Source organism: Rana temporaria, chromosome 12, assembly GCF_905171775.1.
Source record: "Rana temporaria chromosome 12, aRanTem1.1, whole genome shotgun sequence".
Taxonomy (NCBI): domain Eukaryota; kingdom Metazoa; phylum Chordata; class Amphibia; order Anura; family Ranidae; genus Rana; species Rana temporaria.
Window position 1 is genome coordinate 120,314,694 of NC_053500.1, and position 23,673 is coordinate 120,338,366.

The 23,673-nt window shown below is 44.5% G+C and overlaps 1 protein-coding gene across 3 annotated transcripts in view; it reads right to left on the reverse strand.

Moving 5' to 3' along the window:
- Positions 1 to 5,060: 5,060 nt before the first annotated feature.
- TOP1 (DNA topoisomerase I) overlaps positions 5,061 to 23,673 on the reverse strand; it is a 60,691-nt gene continuing 42,078 nt past the window's right edge. For all 3 annotated transcript variants that reach the window (XM_040330405.1, XM_040330404.1, XM_040330403.1), the window contains 8 exons: positions 22,663 to 22,806; positions 14,531 to 14,716; positions 14,330 to 14,398; positions 12,680 to 12,794; positions 11,576 to 11,703; positions 11,374 to 11,468; positions 8,595 to 8,744; positions 5,061 to 6,952 (listed from right to left, as the gene is read on the reverse strand). In XM_040330405.1, the coding sequence (XP_040186339.1) occupies positions 6,850 to 6,952; positions 8,595 to 8,744; positions 11,374 to 11,468; positions 11,576 to 11,703; positions 12,680 to 12,794; positions 14,330 to 14,398; positions 14,531 to 14,716; positions 22,663 to 22,806 (990 nt within the window). In that variant the 3' untranslated portion in view covers positions 5,061 to 6,849. The remainder of the gene's footprint in view (positions 6,953 to 8,594; positions 8,745 to 11,373; positions 11,469 to 11,575; positions 11,704 to 12,679; positions 12,795 to 14,329; positions 14,399 to 14,530; positions 14,717 to 22,662; positions 22,807 to 23,673) is intronic.

A 23,673-nucleotide genomic window follows, 5' to 3' on the forward strand; every position in this document is an offset into this window, starting at 1 on the left:
CAGATCTCCTCTGGAGTGGAACTGGCTTTCTCTGCTCACAAACCTGAAACCACCATAGTTGAGTGTGCCTTAAAGCGGAGGTTGCACTGATTTTTTTTTTTAAAGCCAACAGCTACAAATACGGCAGCTGCTGACTTTTAAAAAATGGACACTTACCTGTCCAGCGTGCCCGCGATGTCAGCAGCCAAGGCTGAGCAATCGCTCGGTCCTCGGCTGCTTCCGCCACCATCCTCGGTGAGGGAATCAGGCAGTGAAGCCTTGCGGCTTCAATGCCTGATTTCCTACTGCGCACCATCACTGGTCCCCGCTCTCTCCTGGGAACAGTGTTTCCCAGAAGACGCAACAAGGCTGGATTCCCCACGGGAGTCAGAACCCGGACGTGGTGCAAATACCTGTCTCAGAGAGGTATCTGCACCCCCCTCCCCCCTGAAAGGTGCCAAATGTGACACTGGAGGGGGGGGGATCCAAAAAGAAGGTTTACTTTTTGTGTGAACCTTCGCTTTAACTAGAGGTGCTTGCCTCCCTGCCAATCTGTATGCCTCTAAAAACGTCCTCATCCATCTGGCAATAGTGGATTTTGATGCTTTAAATCCTTTGCGCGATCCCACAAAACTCACAAATAAAGACTCCAACTTTCTGAAGTCTTTGCCGATATCCAAATAAACTAAAAGGCTACGCCTGACATCTACTAAACTGAACTTTCCTTCCTCTAAGGAGTTCTATGAAAAGTAGAAGAAACTAGGATCTGTCTTGAGCACGACCCTATCCTCCAAAATCAACAAAAACGGCCTTCTAATCGAGAGAACCTGCAACTTACTCACTCTTCTGGCTGAGGCGATTGCAATCAAAAAAGCTTTAGAACCACCCACTTAATATTTTTTTTCAGAGGTTCGAAGGGACTTTTCGCAAGGGCGCCGAGGACCAAAGATGAATTCCAGGAGGAACAGACTCTGACCTTCACTGGCCTGGACCTAGAGAAAGCCTTAAAATAAATTCTTTACAAAGCGATCCTGCTGCAGGGAGACCTGAAGAAAAACGCTCAAGGCGGCAAGCCTGTATCTTCAGGGTGCTAATAGAAATACCTAATTCCACTCCAGCCTGGAAAAAGTCCAACACTGCTGGAATTCCTGGTTGTTCCTGCCCCTGTTCCGCTAACCAGGAATTGAACCTCTTCCAGACCTTAGTGTAGATAGCCCTAGTTACGGCATTCTAAGAGGGTCTTGATGACTTTCTGAAAACCCTTGTGCCCTTAACAGCTGTTCCTCAGATCGAGCCAGGGGGATGGATGCCTTCACCAATGAATGGCACTTCAACCTTTGCTATGCCTTCTCCCCCAGTAAGACTAGTTGCAGCGGTCCTCCAGGAATTTCTGACCCAGGAAACGGATCTCATTTTGATAGCCCCGTTTTGGCCAAAGAGGGCCTGGTTTGCTGTCCTAAAGAGGTTGGCTTTATATCCTCCGATCCCTCTTCCGGTGAAGGAGGATCTGGTTGCACAGGGTCCTATTCTGCACCCTCAGGTAGAGACCTTCAGACTTGACAGCTGGTCCTCAGATACCATGCTGTAAGGGCTCAAGGGTTTTCAGAAAGAGGCATCAAGTCCCGACAGTCAGCTTGCTTACTACCAGTGTTGCCGAGTGCTGTCGTAATTCATTAAACCTTTCCGTTAGGGAGTACAATATATTATCAGAAGTATTGGGATGGTTGCCTTTACACGCACACTTTAATGGCATCACAGTCTAAAGCATGGGTCTTCAAACTACGGCCCTCCAGTTGTTCAGGAACTACAATTCCCATCATGCCTAGTCAAGTCTGTGAATGTCAGTGTGTTACAATGCCTCATGGGATGTGTAGTTCTACAACAGCTGGAGGGCCGTAGTTTAAGAATCCCTGGTCTAAAGCCTCGAACACATGATCCAATTGTTGGCCAAACAAGCATCAGATTTTTGTCTTCAGGGCATGTTCCTGGATCTCGTCCTGCATACCAACGGTACACAATTGTCAGCCAACAAACACGAATGTAGTGACGTACTACGAGGAATTTCAGCTCTTGAGCGCCACCCTTCGGGCCCCTTCTGCCAATTTCGTGTTTGGTGAGCATTGATTCCGAGCATGTGCATTCATACTTTCAACTTCTGTGTGACAGACTCGTGTACTGACCATCAGAAAAACTGACAAATAACCGTTGTCTGCTGAAAATTTACTAGCATGCCATCAAATATTTGTTAGACAGCAATTTTCCAAAGGAGCGCACTAATGGTCAGATTTTAGGACAGTCTGTCAGACAATCCCCTGCCAACAATTGGATCAGGTGTGCAAGGCTTTAATCCGTAGCGTTCAATATTGATTTGGCCCACCCTTTGCAGTTATAACAGCTTCAACTCGTCTGGGAAGGCTGGCCACAATGTTAAGGAGTGTGTCTCTAGAAATATGTTTATCGGTTGAGGTCAGGACTCCGTGCAGGCCAACCAAGTTCCTCCACCCCAAACTCACTTAACCATGTCTTCATGGACCTTGCTTTGTGCACTGGTGCGCAGTCATGTTGGAACAGGAATGGGCCATCCCCAAACTGTTCTCACAAAATTGGGAGCATGAAATTGTCCAAAATGTCTTGGTATGCTGATGTCTTAAGAGTAACCCTGAAAAACAACCGCACACCATATTCCCCCCCCCCTCCACCAAATGAGGTAGACCAGTGCACAAAGCAAGGTCCATAAAGACATGGATGAGCGAGCTGGGTTGGAACTTGACCCCAACCCTAAAGAACATCTTTGGGATAAATTAAAATGGAGACCGAGTCTGAAAAGGACACTCCCCGCTGTGACTAGCAGACAAGTTACTTTTCACGTGACCCGCGAGATATCGCGGGATTTTCTAACAGCGCGTCTCCTGGGATTCTCAGGACTAACTCCCAGGAGACATAGCGCTGATGGGGGATTGAAAACCACGCCCACTCCCACAGCTCACTAAAGGCCCTCGTTCAAAGGTAAGGAGGCCGAATAATAAAAAAAAAAAAAAAAAAAAAAAAAAAACGGATACAGACCGTACTATGGCAGCTGGTTTTAAACAGGAAAAGTTGTCAATTAGGGTGAACCTCCGCTTTAAAAAGAACTAAATGTTTGATGAGAATAATCATGAAGAAAAAAAAAAAAAAAGTAAACCACAGCGCAAAACAAACCCAAAGTGCAAGTGCTGTGCATAAATGGGCAAGGTAAACGTAAAAAAACAAAACAAAACAAAACACAAAAAAAAAATACAAAAGTCCACAATATTTCTTCAAAAGTGCTGCTGTGTAATCAATATTCCAAAGTGCTGTGGTGCTCAAATTTCACACAAGTGATTTGTGCTTCACACCCCCCTAAGTGGTTAAACTCACCAGATCGAATGGACCCCTTAGAAGTACTGCATGTGGGCTAATCAGGCTTAGACTGGTAAGCAGGGTGATGAGATGCCACTTAAAAATGAATCTTCATTTGCATTTCAGACTCAAACATGAGGAGAGACCCCGCATGCTATAGCGGACGTCTTAGTTTATTCAGTACAAGGTTATTGCAGAGTAAAAACTGCCAGGTTAAAAACATCAAAAGGACAGTCCGCTCATTCCAAGAAGCAGCTTGGTTTTCTCACAACCTCACCTGCGTTCCACCACTTGTCGGATGTGATGTCACAGAGGAGCCAGAATCTGTGCCGACACGTTTCGCCCCTCCCACAGGGCATTAGCAATTAGTCGTTGAGATCCACTTGCTGTTAAGCATCATTGTTGACTTAAAAAAAAAAACAACAAAAACAGTGCGTCACAGTAGACCCTGCCCTGCTTCAAATCACCCCCCCGCTCTCTCAATAGCGTCCTCTGGCCCCCCCTACACCAGTAGTGTACTCTGCAATCAACCCCCGCAACATAACATGCTTTTATCTCGATCTACATATACACACACACTCCTACCTTACAGCAGCTGTGCATCAGAGCAAAGTTAGAGGCAGCAGAGTGCTGGATGGAGAGTGGGAGCCGCCAGAGTTAACTTTGCTGTCCTAGCAACCAATCACAAGCTTGTTAACATGAAAAGTTAACTAAAAAGCAGCTGGCATGCTTCTGCCCGCCATCCAAGTACCATGCTGCCTCTCTCTCCATTGTGCAAGAGGAGAGCGGCTCGGCACAGCCCTGATCGCCAGGTTGCTGACCCAGGGTTAAATTTATAGGCAGCTTCCGGAATATAGGGTGCATTTCATATTTCTCTCCCCCACTTTAACATTACCCCTTTTAACCACTTGGCCTATGGAAGGTTTCCCCCCCCCCTTCAAGACCAGGGCAATTTGACCTGTGCTATAATTGCTTGGTCATACAAGGCTGTACCCAAATTAAATTATTTGTATTCCACTTAAATAGGGCTTTCCTTTGGTGGCATTTGACCACAGCATTTTTTTGTTTTTTTAGCGATTAACAAGAAAAAAAAAAAAAAAAAAGGAAAGCGAAAGCAAAAAGGTTTGTGTAACATAGAACTGTGTGTGATCGGCCACAGCAGATCAGCAGACTTCAGCCAAAATCATTGTGTGAAATTAGCTGGCAAACTCATGCTCCAATCACAGCACAGGTAGGCGAGCACCCCCTGTACCAAGAAAGGCCGCAACCTACAGATACTCCGCCCTGGCCTGCAGCCGATGCCCGCAGTACAGCTGCTATGGGCAGGCGGGAATGAAATTTAAAAAAGGTAACATTTTTTTTCTTTAAATACAAAAAAGGAAAAAATGCGTGACCTTTTTTAAATTTCATTCCCGTCTGCCCATAGCAGCTATAGTGCGGGCTTCAGGCCAGGGCAAAGTACCTGTACATCGCGGCCTTTTTTGGTACAGGGCGTGCTCGCCTACCTGTGCTGTGATTGGAGCATGAGTTTGCCAGCTAAATTTCAGACAATGATTTTGACTGAAGTCAGCTGATCTGCTGTGGCCGATCGCACACAGTTCTATGTTACACAACTTTCTCTTTTTTTAATACAAACAAAAAACAAACACACAAAAAACAACATCAAATACACACGCACACCAAATAAACACAACAAAGTCAAATGCAAGTTGTAGGGTTTTATTTTTAAATAACCTACACTCAAGTTAATGGCAAATCATGATAAAAATAGGAGATGGGGAGATAGTCATAAAAGAAATAAATTGTTGTGAACACTCATTTATAATAAAAGAAAAAAAAATGCATTACAGGCTTTTCAGAAACCCTGTATGACAAAATGTTCTTTTCCTCCAATTAAAACCGCCTTTACTAAAGGATTAGCCAGTCCATTGTGGAATAAGTTTCAAGTATAGCTTTCAAATCCATTTCCTCCCTGGCCACCAATGGCTTCCAACAGAGTTGTCCACATCTGTATCATTCTCCCCATTTCATAGAGGTGCCATACACTAAGCTTATATGACTTAAGCAACTCAAGGAATAATGGCAAGTACCCCCCCCCACCTGTCCATAGGGTGTCAGTTCATCCCACCGTGACAAATAATGCTTTTATACAAAAAGGTTCAACAAGTTTGGTCTCTGTTGTACTTCTACAAAAAGTACTTTTCACATTAAATAAAATTCTGAAAAGCATTTACTGAAATGAAAAGTTCAATGTTCCTACAATGGTACAACTGTTTTGATACTGTTTTTTTCTGCTTTTTTTTGCTACTAAGATACAGGATTAAATACTTAAAATAGTGAATAGATAATTGGGCAAAGATAAAAAAAATAATTAAAATTCACATTTCTTAAAAGTTAACAAAAAAAATCCCCTTTCAGTAAAATTGACAAAAAAAAAGAAAAAAAAGTCACATTTGTAACCAAGCGCCCAAACCAACTGTGGATGGCTCAGACATGGGACTCCTGCATAAAAACTGGAGAAAGAAAATTAGATATTGGAGCCAATTCATGGAAACTAGAGAAAATTTTACACAATTGGAGTTTAGAATGGATCCATTAGTTATAACCCCCCCCCCGCCCCCCCCCCCTTCCCTAAGGTGAAACCCAATTCGTTGCCAATTCTGTGCTAAATAATTTCTCCTTTTCATGCATTAGCCCTATCGTTTTCCTCTACAGCAACCTGCATAATTAGTTCTCTAATCTACAAAAGACAGATTAAACCAGATTAGATTGAAGTTTGTCATCTACGGTAACCAGGAATGCAGATTACGTACGTTTCGCGTGATTGGTTGCTGCAGGCAAAAAGACCGCTTCCTGTCCCCCCCAGTTTTAGACCACAAGGCCCAGATTCACTTTTAATGGGAAAACAGGAGTCAAAAGTGACCCCTCCAGCTGCCAGACAACACGCCCCCTCTTTTCAGCAGAACAGTGTAACCAGGGTAAGGGGATATGTCCAGATGAAAGGGAAGGGTACAATTTATAGTTTTCTATTAAAATAGACGTTATCGCAAAAAATCTTAAACTGTAAAAACACACAGGATATTTTTTTTTTTTGTTTTTTCCTTTTTTTAAATTCTATTATACAGACTTTTTTGAAAAGCGGATTTTTTATGCCTGGTGAAAACCTCCCATCTTAAAACACACATAAAAACAGCGTAGTCACAACTTCAGCTCATCCATATTGTACATATGTATATATAGTTCTTGTCCATGGGACAATACTGAAGGCAGCAAGGGGATGGTAATTATTAATATTTTTTTAGTTATAATCCATGTCTCTTTTTCTCCCCTTAATCTGCTGCATATCCCCTTCCCATCTTAAAATAAAATTAAGTTAATAAAAAGGTAAGGCTCACAAGCTCTCTAAAAGAAAAATCCCTTTCCGAGGTGACATCCAGGCTTAAAATAATAATTAAAAACAAATTAAGAACACAATTGTCTCTCGCGCACACGTTAAAATTCATAGTCGTCCTCCACCATGTCGATAGCCCATGCAAATTTCTCTCGCTGTGTTTTGTTGTAGATCTTCTCAATGGGGATTTCATATTTTTTACACCTGAGAGCAAGAAGAAATTATCAAAGCATCCATTTGAAAAGATTTTTTATACAGAACTTTAACCACCAAGCCTCTTTTTCAGATGTGTTTACAAGGTTAACAAAAAAATGTTTTGCTAGAAAATTACTTAGAACCCCCAAACATAAAAAATAAATAAAATTCTAACACCCTAGAGAATAAAATGGCAGTTGTTGCAATACTTTGTCACACCGTATTTGTGCAGCGGTCTTTCAATCACACTTTTTTTTGGAAAAAATACACTTTTTTGAATTACAAAAGTGAAACAGTAAAATTAGCCCAACTGTTACGCTGAGTAAATTGATACCCAACATGCCCCGCGCCCGCTCATGGAATGGCGTCAAAATTTTACCCTTAAAATTCTTCATAGGCGACCAAAAAATAAAAAAATTCTGCATGTTTTGAGTTACAGAGGAGGTCTTGGGCTAGAATTATTGCTCTCGTGCCAACGATGGCTGCGATACCTCACGTGTGGTTTGAACACAGTTTTCATATGCGGGCGCTGCTCACGTATGCGCTGGCTTCTGCGCGAACTTGCATTTTATTTATCTTTATACGGTTTTTCAAAAAATGTAGTCACTTATTGTTATTACAAGGAATGTAAACATCCCTTGTAATAGAACAAAAGCATGACAGGTCCTCTTAAATATGAGATCTGGGGTCAAAAAGACCTCAGATCTTCTCATATTTTCACTTAAATGCAATAATAAAAAAATTCCCCAAAAAATGGCCCTTTAAGAGCCATGAATGGAAGTGACGTTTTGATGTCGCTTCCGCTATGGTATGGAGACGGGTGGGGGACCATCTTCCCCTCACTCGTATTCATACCAAGGAGAGAGGACCTGATCGCCTCCACCGATGGCTCCGGTAAGCGGCGAAGGGAACGGGAGAGAGGGGGGCCCCTCTCCCGCCACCAATGGTGATCTTGCTGCGAATCCGCCGCAAAGACCACCATCATCGTAAACCAGACGCCTGAAGACTAGGATATCTGGGTTATGGCAGCTAGCTGCTGCCATAACAGATATCCCGCTTCAAAGTGCTGACGTATATAGTCGTGCGGCGGTCTGGAAGTGGTTAAAGCAGAACTTCACCCTTCCTCCTTTTCTTAGTGGCCCCCCACCATGCACTTCCCCATTACTGGCTTAGGCGAGAACTGTGTACAAGTGCCCACAGCAGCCTCTTGGCATACCCAAGTCACAGATCATAGCCGTTTATATGGTTTCTGCAGCTGCCCACCCTCCTGTCAAGGTGCATGCACTTCTTTACTGTTGGCAACACCTGGTTATGTCAGAGGATGGTAGCACAGGATAGCTGTGCTGCCGCAAATGCCAAGTGAACATTGCTGGATCGCCAGGCATATGCCTTTTTGCACAACCCGGCTATACAGGCAAGGGGTTGGGGATAGGGAGGCTGAATGAAGCTCCTCTAACCACTTCAGCTCTGGAAGCGTGGGGCAGTCGGCAAGTGGTTAATTTTTTTTTGCAAATGTCAGATAATGTGCTGCAACTAGTCAAAGATAAAAATTTAAAAATAAATAAAATGTAAGGCACCCATACTTGTAAAGCATTAACCTATAAAAAAAAAGTCTTGTCACTAAACTGAAAATATAAAAAGCCGTTCTTACCAAGCTACAGAGATTCTTGGGTCCAAGTAGTTAAGTTTGGAGGTTCCTAGAGCAATTTGTTTGTTTTCTTCTCGGTCTGTGGCTTGAACCTCCAGTTTCATCAGCTGCTCCTCTATCCTCTCTATAGCCTTCTTCTTGGCTTCCACCAACCTGCAAGAAAATGCAAAAAACTTAATTTAATTTAACTGAAGAGGGATGGACCAAGGGGAAAACGGCATTTCTTTAGATTCCAAAAGAATGGTGCATGCGGAAGCAGTTGGGTGCCCACTGTTAACCATATCTAAATAAATCACTTTAGTGACCACAAGGAAGGCTGCTAGACCTAGGTAGTGTACCAAAATTCTACAACAACCACAACAAGCAACGCTGGGCAAAAAAAAAAAAAATTATGACCTTTATCCTGACATAGCCACAGAATCTACGTGGCCGAGCCAAAAAAAGAAAAAAAAAAAAAAAAAACCCCACACACAACAACAGGACAGAGGCCTTTTATCTCAAGCAATTTGCCACTGGCATTAGTGTAAGGGGGTATAAGCTGTGTTTAGGTTACATATATCTGCCACCTACACTATAAACATTGCATGCTGCTGCACTTTGAAATCTGTATTAAAAGAAGTATGGCCCAAAACTAAATGAACTGTGACTTAGATTTACCCAACAGTGGCTGACAAAGCCCACCATTAGCTGACATCAAAGAGCAGATCCAGGCTCTACTGGTATCCCAATAATGTCTGATCCACCCAGAAGCCTGACCGCAGGCTGACTCAGCCTCGCAACATGCCACCAACAGCCTGGCAGGCCGCTTTTCCCCCTCCACAGTAATGTGCTTCAGTGAGCACTGGAGGGGCAGAGCAGAGAGCGATGATTGACAGACACTGCGCTCAGTGAAGATAGAGAGCCGATTGATAAGCAGTCTTTGCTCACTCAGTTCTCGTGCAGAGCTGGCCAGGGACAGCTGCAGCATTGATCCATGCTGCATCTATATAGGAGTACGAATGTTATCATTTTCAAATCCCACACTACTTCTCTTTTAAATATCACATACTCCTGGCTAACATGGCTATTATGTTAAAAGCGGATTGGCTGCCAAGTAGTATTGTAGGTTATATTTTAAAGCTTTAGCATTAGTGCTGCATCTGTATTCTGTGTGCAGGAATTAAAGTGGAACAATACTTACACCTAAGATGCAGCGTCCTCAAGCCCACCTGCCTAGTCGGCTTCCGGATCTCCATCACTGGCTGCGCAGGGATGATGTCACTCCTGCGCAGGAGCTCGGTCAGTTTCAGCATTGCCGAATTTGTAAAGTTGTATAGAGAACTGCACATGCGACTCATTGTACAAGGGTGGACAGGTAGGTAAGCAAATTTAAAAGCAGAAGAGAAAGTTTGTCTCTTCTGCATTAAAATTCCTGCCTTTCCACCCAATTAAAAAAAAAAAAACCCTTGGCACTAAAGTTCCACTTTAGATTTGTAAAATAAGCATAATTCACTTTTTTTTTTTTTTACGGATACGCAGTGTTTGTAAGATTCTTGTATGTGGCATAAGTATGGCATAATTTATGGCTATACAAAGAGCTCTGGCATATGTGTGCAGTGCATATTTTGCGCAAGCCAAGACTATTTAGCCGCTTAAAGAGCAAGTTCACTTTTACAGAATATCTGTAAGGTGAACTTACTGGACTTCCATCTCCCCGAGTCCCGCTGTAACTGAAGCCGGCGATCACCCACTAGGAGACATTGGGTCGCTGCTTCACTGGTTCAGGGATTTGAAATCCCCTGCGGCTTAATGTCTGAAACCTACCTATAGGAGGCATTTTAAAAATGGACAGCCTCGACCAATTAGAACCTGTAAACAAGGCAGATCGCCGTTCTGTCGGTGGGGAAGATGAAGATCTTGCGTATCTACCAAGCAAGAACACAGGGATTTGTCCAGTGTATACACCGGTCCTAAAGCGCCCCTGCCCATTGAAATTAATAGTCAGCACTTCCGAACCACCGGCAAAGCGAGCGAGTGTTCTCCAAAACACAAAGGTTCTACGGGAGTACGCTAATCTCAGTCTACATTTTCAATGACTAAGGTAAAATATTATGGTATCTTCTGCAATGGTCAAATCTTGTCATTTCCTTAACCCCTGCTAAAATAGATTAAAGGAAAATTTTAGCTACACTATACATGCAAGTTTACTAATGGATCTTGATATCAATTCAGTAAACAGTGCAAAGCAGTCAATGAAAACTTAATTTGGTTAAAGGGTCACTAAAGGAAAAATATTTTTTTGCTCAAATGACTGTTTACAGGGTATAGAGACATAAAAGTTAAAAATGATTAAAAATTGAATTTAATCTATCATATAATGTGCCTCTAGTTTCACGTTCGGTTTTAAAGGTACATACATGAATTTCCGGGTGAGAACAAAAACAAATCCAGGGCAGTGTTTTGTTTTTAAAATGAATCTGATTGGTTCTGAGAAGTTTTAGACACACAGTAATGACAGCTTAGACCACCGTGAAAATCTCCCAGTACGATGGTTATAAGGAAACAGGCATCCAGGAAGTGTGGAGATCACAGCAGAACAATGAGGACATGAAACTAGTACTGCAGTAAGGTAAAGGAAGCTATTTAGCTAAAAAAAATAAAAATCCTTTAGTGACCCTTTAAACCTTCCCAATACAGGTTATGAATGTCACATGGTCAACATCCAGTCAAATCAGTTTTAAAATGAGATCGAATGTGTAGTTATGCAAGACACATGAACAAATCAGGAATATCCCACACATACTTCTTTGTCCTTTCATCCCGTTTGACCTTGGCGTCTGCTTTGGCGCTTTTCAGCTCTCGTCGTGCATCCCCTAGCTGATCCTTCTTGGCATCAATCTAAAGAGAGAGACACAGAAGTACTTTAATACTGATCTACACAGTGAACTAGATCATTTAAAAAAAAAAAAAAAAAAAAACTGTTGAAACCCCGAGGAGGTACTTACCTTGGTCTGCAGGTTCAGCATAGACTTCTCAAAGGTTTTAGGAGGCGCACGCTGATGGTTACATAATATAGCCACAGCTCTGTTGGCACGATTGTAAGACAAGATTTTGGCAGTGACATTATCATCCTCTGTTAAAATAAAATGAATATTTAGACCATTTACATCAACTCAATAGGAAGTACTTAAAGCGGAGGTTCACCCATGGAGAACACATTTTCCCCTTAGCTTCATGCTCGTTTTGTCTAGGGGAATCGGCTAGTTGTTTTAAAATATGATCCGTACTTACCGTTTACGAGATGCATCCTCTCCGTCACTTCCGGGTATGGGCTTCGGGAATGGGCGTTCCTTCTTGATTGACAGTCTTCAGAGAGGCTTCCGACGGTCTCATCCATCGCGTCACGATTTTCCGAAAGAAGCCGAACGTCGGTGCGCATTATAGAGCCGCACCTGACGATCGGCTTCTTTCGGCTACTAGTGACGCGATGGATGCGACCGTCGGAAGCCTCTCGGAAGACTGTCAATCAAGAAGGAACGCCCGCTCCCGAAGACCCATACCCGGAAGCGACGGAGAGGATGCATCTCGAAAACCGGTAAGTACTGCTCATATTTTAAAACAAATAGCCGATTCCCCTAGACAAAACGAGCATCCAGCTATGGGGAAAAGAGGAAAAAAAAAACACAAATGGGTGAACTCCCGCTTTAAAATGGCAAGAGCAAAACATTACCATTACATTTAAAAATTTTTTGGGAATATCTTAATCTTAGAAAAGTATGACAATTCAAAGTCCAAGCATAGCAATGGCCAATGTACCACTTCAAGCTAGGCTCAACAGACTGCTCATCTATAGGTTTCAATTTCTTACATGTGGATTAGGCATTATTGCATAACAGATAAAAACACCAAAAACAACAAAGTTGCTAGCAGTCTCCCATTATAAAATGGCCAGTGGCTTCTTGCCAAGTGTCCTAAGTCCACAGAATTATAAAGATCAAACTTATTCTTTTCAAGTGGTGTTGTGCTAGAAAACTAAGGTGGATGGGCAAGTCTTCTAAAAAAAAAAAAAAAAAAAGAACCAAGAATTAACCCCAGAAGGAGAGACTTACCGTTGGTGAGCTCCTTCAGTTGCTGCTGTAGGGTAATAGAGGCGTTGTATGTTCTGAACACTTTGGCTGTCAGTCCATCCATCAGGTCCTGAAGGTGTTTATTTAAAATGCTTGTCTGGAGGATAAAGAAAAAAGCATTAATCATAGAGGCCACAAGAAAAAATAAATAAAGTATGAGTTCTGCCCTGAAGTCACCCAAGTCAGCATACAATTTAAGTTCTCTCAACCAGTGCACAGGTTACTATTGAAAAAAAGTGGAATATCTGCGCCAACTTAAAAGTAATAAACAGAATACAAAGCAGCTAGCACAGTTTGCTTATCTACAAACAAGAATATAATCCAATAGTGCCCACGCCTCTGAAGATCTCCCCATAGGATGAAACATGTAAGGCTGACCGACACAAGTACGCTATGAGCCGCAGTTTTTTTTTTTCTTCAACTTCATTGATGAACATATATTTTGTGGACTTTATGTACATTGTTTATTTGGATTAATTTTTCATTCCATTTATTTTGAGCGCTGCACCATTGGATTACACAGGTTACTATTCTTCAGCTAGAAGTGGGGAAAGCATGTTCTGTCCTAAAGCGGAAATCCACACAAAAAAAGTGAACCTTCGCTTTTCGGAACCCTCCCCCCCTCCGGTGTCAAATTTGGCATCTTTCGGGGGGTGCAGATACCTGTATAATACAGGTATTTGCACCCACTTCTGGGCATAGACACCCATGGGAGTCACGCCCCCCCCGCTGTCTTCTGGGAAACACACAGGTCCCAGAAGACAGCAAAGACCTGTGAGGACGCGCAGCGCAACTCACGCAGGCGCAGTAGGGAACCGGGAAGTAAAGTTGCAACGCTTCACTTCCCAATTCACTCACCGAGGATGGCAGCAGGGGCAGCTGAGAATCGAGCGATTGCTCAGCTTCGGCTGCCGACATCGCGGGCACCCTGGACAGGCAAGTGTCCATTTATTTAAAAAAAAAAGTCAGCAGCTGCAGTATTTTTTTTTTTTTTTTTTTTTTTTTAAGGTGGACCTCCGCTTTAAAAGTGAAAGATTGGAAGGAGAGGTCTTTGCAAATATAGGGATGGATGGGAACAATAAGTGGCCTTTAAGTTGGATACACAGAAAAAAAATAAAAATAAGAAAAGAAATCACCTTAAAGTGGAAGTAAACCCATCCATAAAACGGTTTCATTTTCAGCATGTGCCGGTAATGTAACACTCCCATTGGTTGTGCTCTCAACCAATCTGTCAAACCATCCAATGGCTGGTGTCATAACTGATCACATGTGCAGCATCATGGCAGTTGTAGATTAAACAGAGGCAAAGATGGCAGCTTCCTTGGCTAAAAACGATAGGGGGGGGGGGGGGGGGGGGGGTTTTACTTACACTTTAAGTATTCCATCACCACAAGTAGATGGGGGAATCATCCCTGCTGGGATATTCTATTCTGACAGCAACACCCACAGCTGATTGACAAATATTTTCCAAGGTATCCTTAGGACACAAGTCGAACATTCTGTTGACCAGGGATGGACAACCCACCCTCAAAAAAACAAAAAACAGCTGGTCCCTGCTGTATTGGTTGAATTCCGACCAGTCGAAGCCCAGCACAAGTTTACAGAATTGAAAAGTTATGGCAAGACACTTACATTGAGCCTATCAAACAAGTCATCCTCAGGTTGTTTGTTTTCCATGAAAAGTTGTAGATTCTTAAAAACCTAAAAAAGGAAGGAAAAAAAAAAAAAAAAAAGATAAGACTAATGTAAAGAGATATGCAAGGATCTATACTGCGGTTAATGCCAGGATCATAATATCCAAAACTAAAGAAAGCACTCAAAATGGGTACGTACCCTTTTCTCCACAGGCACCTTGTTGTAGTAGCGGATGGAATCTTTACCAGGGAAGTCGAACTCGACCACATACTCCTGACCGTCCATCTCAGGGAAAAGTTTTATGTGTTCCACTCTCAATGAGCAGCAGCCTACAGTGTCAGCCGTCTCTCCTTCCTCCTTTTCATTACCAGCTCTCAGAGCAAGCTAAAAAATACATTTACAAGGTGGTCCATTACAATAAAGTAGGCAATAAAAGCACAACTTGTATCAGCATTGTATTCCAGCATTCTGGGCAACTGCATGATCTCATACCCACATTTACTTCTTGCTAACCAGAACAATTATATAATAATGCATTTGGATATTTAACCAATACAGGGCACTCCCACCCCCCCCCCTTCCTGCCCAGGACAATTTTCAGACTTCAGCACTGTCACACTTTGAACAACAATTGTGGTCACGCAACACGGGACCCAAACTAAAATTTATCACTTTCTTCTGGTGGTATTTGATCACCAGTTTTTTAGTTTAGCAAAAAAAATGGTTATAAAATTTTGTTTTCTCCTTCACCGACGGGCACTGACAGGTGTTACTGATAGGCACTGTTTGGCATCTAAAGGGCACCGATTGGCAGCTGGTGGGCACCTCTGATAGGGGCTGCGCTAATCTATGCGCTGATCATCAGCGCAGACCCCCCTCTGACAGGAGAGCCGCCAATCCACTTCCCCTGTCAGCGCAAAAAAGAGATTTTTAATACAGCTTACCTGTAAAATCTTTTTCTTGGAGTACATCACGGGACACAGAGCGGCATTCATTACTATATGGGTTATATGGAGTACCTTCAGGTGTAGACACTGGCAATCTCAAACAGGAAATGCCCCTCCCTATATAACCCCCTCCCATAGGAGGAGTACCTCAGTTTTGTAGCAAGCAGTATGCCTCCCAAAATGGTCCTCAAAAAAGAGGGGTGGGAGCTCTGTGTCCCGTGATGTACTCCAAGAAAAAGATTTTACAGGTAAGCTGTATTAAAAATCTCTTTTTCTTTATCGTACATCACGGGACACAGAGCGGCATTCATTACTATATGGGATGTCCCAAAGCAATGCTTACAATGAGGGGAGGGAGAACATCTCCAAGACAAAAGGATTTAATTTAGAGATATACTCAAATCATAATAAATCCAACTTAGTTGAGAAAAATAATTTTTAAATTTTAAATTTAACTCAAAAAAGAGGAGCCCCCGGAATCCGAGGGTCTCAAACTGCAGCCTGCAGCACTGCCTGCCCGAAGGCAGTATCAGTATTCCTTCTTACGTCCAACTTGTAGAATTTTGTAAACGTGTGGACAGAAGACCAGGTTGCCGCCTTGCAAACTTGAGCCATAGAGATCTGGTGGTGTGCTGCCCAGGAGGCGCCCATGGCTCTAGTAGAATGAGCCTTTAATGATACTGGAGGAGGCAACCCTTTCAAGCCGTAGGCCTGAGTGATTAATTGCTTAATCCACCTAGAAATGGTGGACTTTGCAGCTGCCTGCCCCTTCTTGGGCCCATCCGGTAGAATGAACAGCACATCTGTTTTCCGGATCTTCTTTGTAGCTTTAAGATAGGCCTTCATGGCCCTGACAATATCCAAGGTATGCAGCAACCCTTCCTTTCTGGAAGTAGGTTTAGGGAAGAAGGATGGTAATACCAAATCCTGGTTCAAATGAAAACTGGATATGACCTTCGGTAGGAAGGAAGGATGAGGGCGGAGAACGACCCTGTCCTTATGAAAAACAAGATATGGTTCCTTACAGGATAAGGCTGCCAGCTCCGAAACTCTTCTTGCGGAAACTATGGCAACCAAAAATACTAACTTCCTTGTCAGTAGAACCAAAGGAATATCAGCCAACGGCTCAAACGGTTGTTTCTGTAAACTTGACAGAACAAGATTTAAATCCCACGGACAAAGCGGGGATTTAACTGGAGGTCTAATACGTAAGACCCCTTGAAGGAAGGTCTTAACCAGCGAGTGGGTGGCCAGCGGCCGCTGAAACCACACTGACAGAGCAGAAATCTGTCCTTTGATTGTGCTTAATGCCAATCCTTTATCCACTCCTAGCTGGAGAAAACTTAATACTCTATCGATGGTAAATTTGCGAGAAAGCCATCGCTTGGACTCACACCAGCCTACATAGGCCTTCCAGACCCTGTAATAAATCACCCTAGAGACCGGTTTCCTGGCTCTGATTAGGGTAGAGATTACTTTCTGAGACAGACCTCTACCCCTGAGAATCAGGGATTCAGCTTCCAGGCCGTCAAATTTAGATGCCGTAAGGCAGGGTGGAGGATCGGACCTTGCGATAGCAGGTCTGGCCGTAGAGGAAGAGTCCAAGGGTCTCCCACTACCATCCTTAAGATTAGTGAGTACCATGCCCTTCTGGGCCATGCTGGAGCTACCAGGATGACTGGTATGTGCTCCACCCGGATCCTGCGCAGCAGGCGGGGTAGTAACTGGAGCGGGGGAAACGCATAAAGAAGTTTGAACTGATGCCAAGGGCAAACCAACGCATCGGTTCCGCAGGCCATCGGATCCCTTGAGCGGGATATGAACCTGTCTAGTTTCTTGTTGAGTCTCGATGCCATGATATCCACGTCCGGCACTCCCCATCTTTGGCAGAGTGCTTGAAAGACTTGTGGATGCAGAGACCATTCCCCCGGCCATAGAGTCTGGCGGCTTAAGAAGTCCGCCTGAAAGTTGTCCACTCCTGGAATGAATATTGCCGATATGCAGGGCACATGAGCCTCTGCCCATAGGAGAATCAAGCTCACCTCTCTCTGAGCGGCTTGACTCCTGGTTCCCCCTTGGTGATTTATGTATGCCACGGCCGTGGCATTGTCTGATTGAATTCTCACCGGGAACCCCTGCAATTTTGACGTCCAAGCCCTGAGGGCTAGTCGAGCAGCTCTGAGCTCCAAGATGTTGATGGGCAACTGCTTCTCTGGCTTTGCCCAAGTACCTTGGCGAGTGCAACCATCCAAAATTGCTCCCCAGCCCGTCAGGCTGGCGTCTGTGGTCACTATCTTCCAAGCCACTGGGCTGAAAGACTTCCCTTTCAGTAGATTCTGAGGGTCTAACCACCAACACAGACTTTGTCGGACTCTTGATGAGAGCGGCAACGGGATATCCAAGGCCTGTGGCCTTCTGCTCCATGCTGACAGGATGGCTGCCTGTAGGATGCGAGTGTGGCTCTGGGCGTATGGTACCGCCTCGAATGTGGCCACCATCTTGCCTAGTAACCTCATACATAGGCGAATAGTCGGTTCTTTCTTGCTTAGAACCAGTAGGATTAATTCCTTGATGGCTTTTACCTTCCTCAGAGGTAGGAACACTCCTTGTTGTTCTGTGTCTAATCTCATGCCGAGATATTCCAACTGCCTTGTGGGCTGGAAAGCTGACTTTTCTCGATTTAGGACCCAGCCGAACCTCTCGAGGTATTGGACCGTGAGGGCCACTGCTCGCTCCAAGCCGGGAGACGAGTGGTCTATGACTAGGAGGTCGTCCAGGTATGCTAGGATCGTGACCCCTTGGATCCTTAGCTTGGCTAGGATCGGAGCTAGGACCTTCGTGAACACCCGGGGGGCCGTAGCCAACCCGAAGGGAAGCGCCACGAATTGGAAGTGACGCGAAGCCACCATGAAGCGTAGATATCTTTGATGTGGCTGATAAATTGGAACATGAAGGTAGGCATCCTTTATGTCTATGGACGCCATGAAGTCGTCCTTCTGGAGTGTGGCAGCTGCTGACCGCACGGATTCCATCCGAAATGAGCGGATCTTTAGATATGCATTTACCATCTTTAGGTCCAAAATTGGCCTGACATCTCCATTGGGGATGATGAATAGGTTGGAGTAGAAACCCAGCCCCTGTTCCAGGCTGGCCGGAATCCGAGGCGGATCGTTTGGAATCCTCGACTCCTGGAAATGAGGAGGAGGAAACCTTAGGAAATCTAATTTGTAGCCTGTGGCCACGGAAGACCGTACCCACTCGTCGGGAATGCTGGCTTCCCAAATCTCTGAAAAGAGTCGCAGCCTTCCCCCCACCTTCGTGGGTGGGGGCGCCCCTTCATAAGGTTGGCTTGGGGGCTGGTTTTGCTGGTTTGCGAAACCACTGCCTTTTGCCTCTAACAGCCTGTCCTTGTGATTTGCTGTTGAAGCCGAAGTTTGCTTTTGCAGGAGGCCGTCGATACTGCTTGGCATTAGAGGGCCCCTGCCCAGGGGAATACTGTCGTTTAAACGCAGGCCCCTGAACCTTCTTCTTAGTTGGCAAGAGAGTACTCTTGCCGTTTGAAATGGTCTGAATGTATTTATCTAGGTCTTCTCCGAAGAGTCGTCCTCCATGGAAGGGGAACCCTACCAGGAGCTTCTTGCATGGGGGCTCAGCCTCCCAGCTTTTTAACCATAAGAGTCTTCTCATATGGATAAGGGATAACGATAAACGTGACGCTTGCTGGATAGAATCCTTGATTGCGTCTACCGTAAAACATATGGCCTTAGGGACATCTGAAAATTCTTCTGCCTGCTGGGCAGGAATAAGTTTAAGCATCTGCTTAAATTGATCCGATAATGCTTGAGCGACCCCAATCGCAGCCACAGCTGGCTGTACTACTGCCCCTGCAGTAGTGAAGGAGTTCTTAAGTAGTGCTTCCAAGCGCTTATCAACTGGATCCTTGAACACCTGTATGTTTTCTACAGGGCATGTTAACGATTTGTTAACACATGAGATGGCTGCGTCCACTGCAGGAGTAGCCCATCTTTTGGAAAATTTTTCTTCCATAGGATATAGGACAGAGAACTTCTTAGGTGGTAAGAAGATCTTATCTGGCTTGTTCCAATCTTGGAACAAAACTCCCTCTAATAGAGGATGGATCGGAAACACAGCATTGCTTTGAGGCGCCCTCAGTGAACCCAAAGCTGAAACCGTCGATACCTGGAGATCTGGTACTGGCAAGTTGAATGCCCTATGGACCAAGTCCGACAATCCTTGAATCCACCAGCTCTCCCTCAGGGAGACTGCCCCAGACTCCTCTGTATCCGGATCTTCGATCCCTGAACCTACTTGGTCCTTGTCCAAGAGGTCGTCCAATTCCCCTGAGGAAAGGACCTCCTCTTCTGAGGGTCCGCGCTCGGGCGACGGAGATCTATTCCGCTTACTGCCCCGCATAGCTGCGGCTATCATTTTACCCATGCTTTTCTGCATCTCTTTTAAAGAGGTGAGTAATACCTCCTCCGTGACCATCTTAGGGTTGGACTGACCCGCGTCAGCTTCAGCCCCAGATCCCGATGGCCCCAAGGCTCCCTGTGGGGAAAGCAGCGGCATAGCATTGTCCGAGACCTCAGACTCTCTGGGGGAATCCCCACCTCTTGTACCCTTGTTTTTTGATGCCATGGTACAATACCGAGGTACACCTGCTACTTATTGGTACCTGGGACTTATAAATAGTTAAATGCCCAAACACCTGTTTGGGGGATAAAAAATGCTTCCTCTCCCCTAGATGACACTTCTCTTTTTTTTTTTTTTTTTTTTTTTCAATCTAGGAAAGAAAAAACATTCTGTCCCCGAGTAGTATTGCAAGAAAAACTATGAGATGGAAAAGAAACAGCCTATTCCTAGGCTTGAAAACAGTCTTTCTGAAGACTGCAATATTCTTTCTGGCCACTGTGTGTCCTCGGCGCCCCGTGCTTGCCGTTCTGGTCTTTCCTCCTCAGTTCCAAAGTATTGAATGAGCTATATGGAACAAACAAGGAAGGGCCGCCCCTTCCTTAAGCCACTGACCCGCCCTTCCCCCCCAGCAATCTCAAACAGGAAATGCCCCTCCCGACAGGGGGGGGGGGTGGGGTTGGGAGGAAGGGACCTCTCTGCTCCAGCAAACTGCAGCCATGAGGAGGTCAGCGTTTTGCCTGCTTTGCAGGCCGTGAGGAGGAAGACTGAATGGAGCATCGCCTGGAGGCTTGCAGGTAAGCACAGCTCTCTGACACACACATATATTTTTATATAACACAGGCCCCACTCAATGCTTTTCCAACACTACAAGGGAGGTCACATCTTATGGGGAATAATACATATAGAGCCATCCTATCTTTATGATATGTGACTAGTTTGCCAGATGCAGTGCATAACTTTAGGCATGTCCCCTGTGACCCCCCAGAAAAAACCTGCTAAGAACCAAGTTCCGCAAGTTTTCCCCTCACTTACCTGCTCCATGCCGCAGGACTTTGCCAAGCAAGAGGCCCAATCTTCCCCCATCTCGGTGGGGATGTCTAGACCTTCAGGCCCTGGGTTCCTATGAAGGATCCACTGTCCTGGGCCCATATAGCACTCTGGCAACAGAAACATTAGGCACCCAAAGGTTTCTAAGTTCTGGGCCCAGGGTCCAGCTCTCTAAAAAGAAAAGCATTATGGGCTATACCCCAAGGGTTTGGGGTCCGGTTACTGACCACTTTAGCGCTGAGGCTTTTTTGGACAGAACCGGTTAGCTCACCTAATCCCAAGGATGTGGAGGCAAGCTAAACCATGACTAACACCTAAGACACTGGCGTAAAAACTGAGGTACTCCTCCTATGGGAGGGGGTTATATAGGGAGGGGCATTTCCTGTTTGAGATTGCCAGTGTCTACACCTGAAGGTACTCCATATAACCCATATAGTAATGAATGCCGCTCTGTGTCCCGTGATGTACGATAAAGAAAACCGGGGGAAGCCGATAACCGGCACTTACTGGTTCCCGATGTGATTGGTCACAGCTGATTATGTAGTAAAGAGCCCATCTCGTGGGCTCTTTACCACGATCGGAGATGCGGTGTGTCAGAGTGACACAGCATCATCGATTGCCGTGACGACCAGGCATAACAGAGCCCCATTGTAGACATCAATCTGTAATGGGGCAGGTGGAAGTGGTTAAAGGATAAGTTCACCTTTGGGAGCAGGTTACATGTTAAATCCATATTTAAGGATTAACGTGTAGATATTCTCCAGCATTTCAGTAAAGGTCTACCCATACCGGTGGCATGGGCAGACAGCTATACAGAGTCTGCAGGAGCCTGGCATTCGACCCCTAACCTATTGATCACAGGTGTAAGGCCACATCCGATGAAGCCGACTGATGGTGCGATGTGCCTACTACACACCATCAGTTAAAAAAAACGATCAAGTCCAATGCGGTGACGTAAAACACAGCGACGTGCTAAGAAAAATGAAGTTCAATGCTTCCAAGCATGCGTCAACTTGATTCTGAGCATGCGCGGGTTTTGAACCGATGCTTTTGCGTACTAACCGTCGGTTTTGACCAATCGTTTAGGTGTCCATCGGTTCAATTTTAAAGCAAGTTCTAAATTTTTCGACTCAAGGATAACGGACCGATGGGGCCCACACACGGTCGGTTTGGACCGATGAAACTGAACTTTTAGTCCGTTTTCATCGGTTTTGTCCGATCGTGTGTACAGGGCCTAATACTTTTCAGGCTCCTGTGGGAAAATAAAATGCACTTTTCGTGCATTGATAATTTACCAAAAAGCAAAAAACTTTAATTCAAAAGTCTAAAGTTGACAATACACATATTGCGCGGTCAAATTTTACCATTCACGTTGAAATTGCAAAGCAACCAAAACGGGTATAAGTAGAACCGATACTGAAACTACCTTGATCAAATGTAGCAGAATTACTGCTTAAAAAATAAATAAAAATCAAGTAAAAAAATTGTTGTAGCCCCCCCCTTATACATTTTATGTAAATGTTATCACAATTTTTCTTCTTATTTAAACTGTCAATTTATTGATGGAAAACCATGCATATGGCCAGATTTATGGAGCGACTTATGCTAAAACATCTTGAATGAGTCTGGGGGAACGATACCTCCCCTTTCCCAATTGCAAAGACAAGGCCAAAATGCAACAATGGCACTGAGAGTGAACTAGAATGCCCAGCATTTTTTTCTTTTTCAAAACACTAAATACCACTGTAGTGAATTTATTTTGTAAAATAAATAGTTTTCCACAAAACACACAAAAAAAATGTTCAGATTTTAGCAAGCACTAAAGTGATGGTTCTGCTTAATCAACTAAGGCTACCAAATGACTTGCACAACTACTTCAGCTATGCAGGTAAAATATCTCACCTTGTCAATAAAGTACAGTGCAACCGCTCTCTGTCTGGCCTTCATTTCTTTGGATTTCCAGTCTTCTTTGTAAGAATTGCGGATTTTATCAACACACATTTTCAGTCTGCGGGCCGTTTCATATTTCTGCCAATCCTTCTCACCCTACAACAAAGAAAAATAAGAATTTCTGTTAAAGTGGTAGTTAAGGCGGCCATCATAACAAATGGGTCCCCCCCATTGTATATACCAGTACATTATGACAGACTTGCCTACAAAACTCTGTGCTCCCTTATCCCTGCCAGCTACCATCTTCACCTGGCGTTTCTTCTAGGTCTCTGATCTTCAGCTGCATGACTGGCTGTGCTGGGGCAACGTCACTCCTGCGCACGGGAGTCAGGTGAAAAGGTGCCCCTCACCATTTAAAAAGGGAACAATTGTCAGGCCTTGTACCATTACAGTGCAAACTTACAGTTTGCGATTGGCTGCCTTATCTGATCGGTCATCGGCAAATAATGCATCAAGGTAAAAAAAGGTTTGGGCTTTAGAACTACTTTAACAATAATGCCGCCTCCTCCAACCTATGCTGCTTTGCCTTTAAGATCAGTGGAAACACCTTTCTATAATCCACTTCAGTCTAGTCGTGTGATGCGGATGTTTTGGCTGTGTCATCGAGTGCTTGACAAGGTGGCTGGATTGCCAGAGCAGTGATCTCCCCTGCCAGCTTCCATTGCCCCTCGTCAGTGCTCCCACCTCTCCCCTGCAGCAGCCACTGACACTGGGGAGCCGCTGCTTTTGCATCACTTGACCAGACAAAAGCAGATTCAAGAAAATGTATTCACACGCCTGAAAAACCATATACACCAGCGATAAGCAATTAGCGGACCTCCAGCTGTTGCAAAACTACAAGTCCCATCATGCCTCTGCCTCGGTGTCATGCTTGTGGCTGCCAGAGTCTTGCTATGCCTCATGGGACTTGTAGTTCTGCAACAGCTGGAGGTCCACTAATTGTATATCCCTGATATACACCAT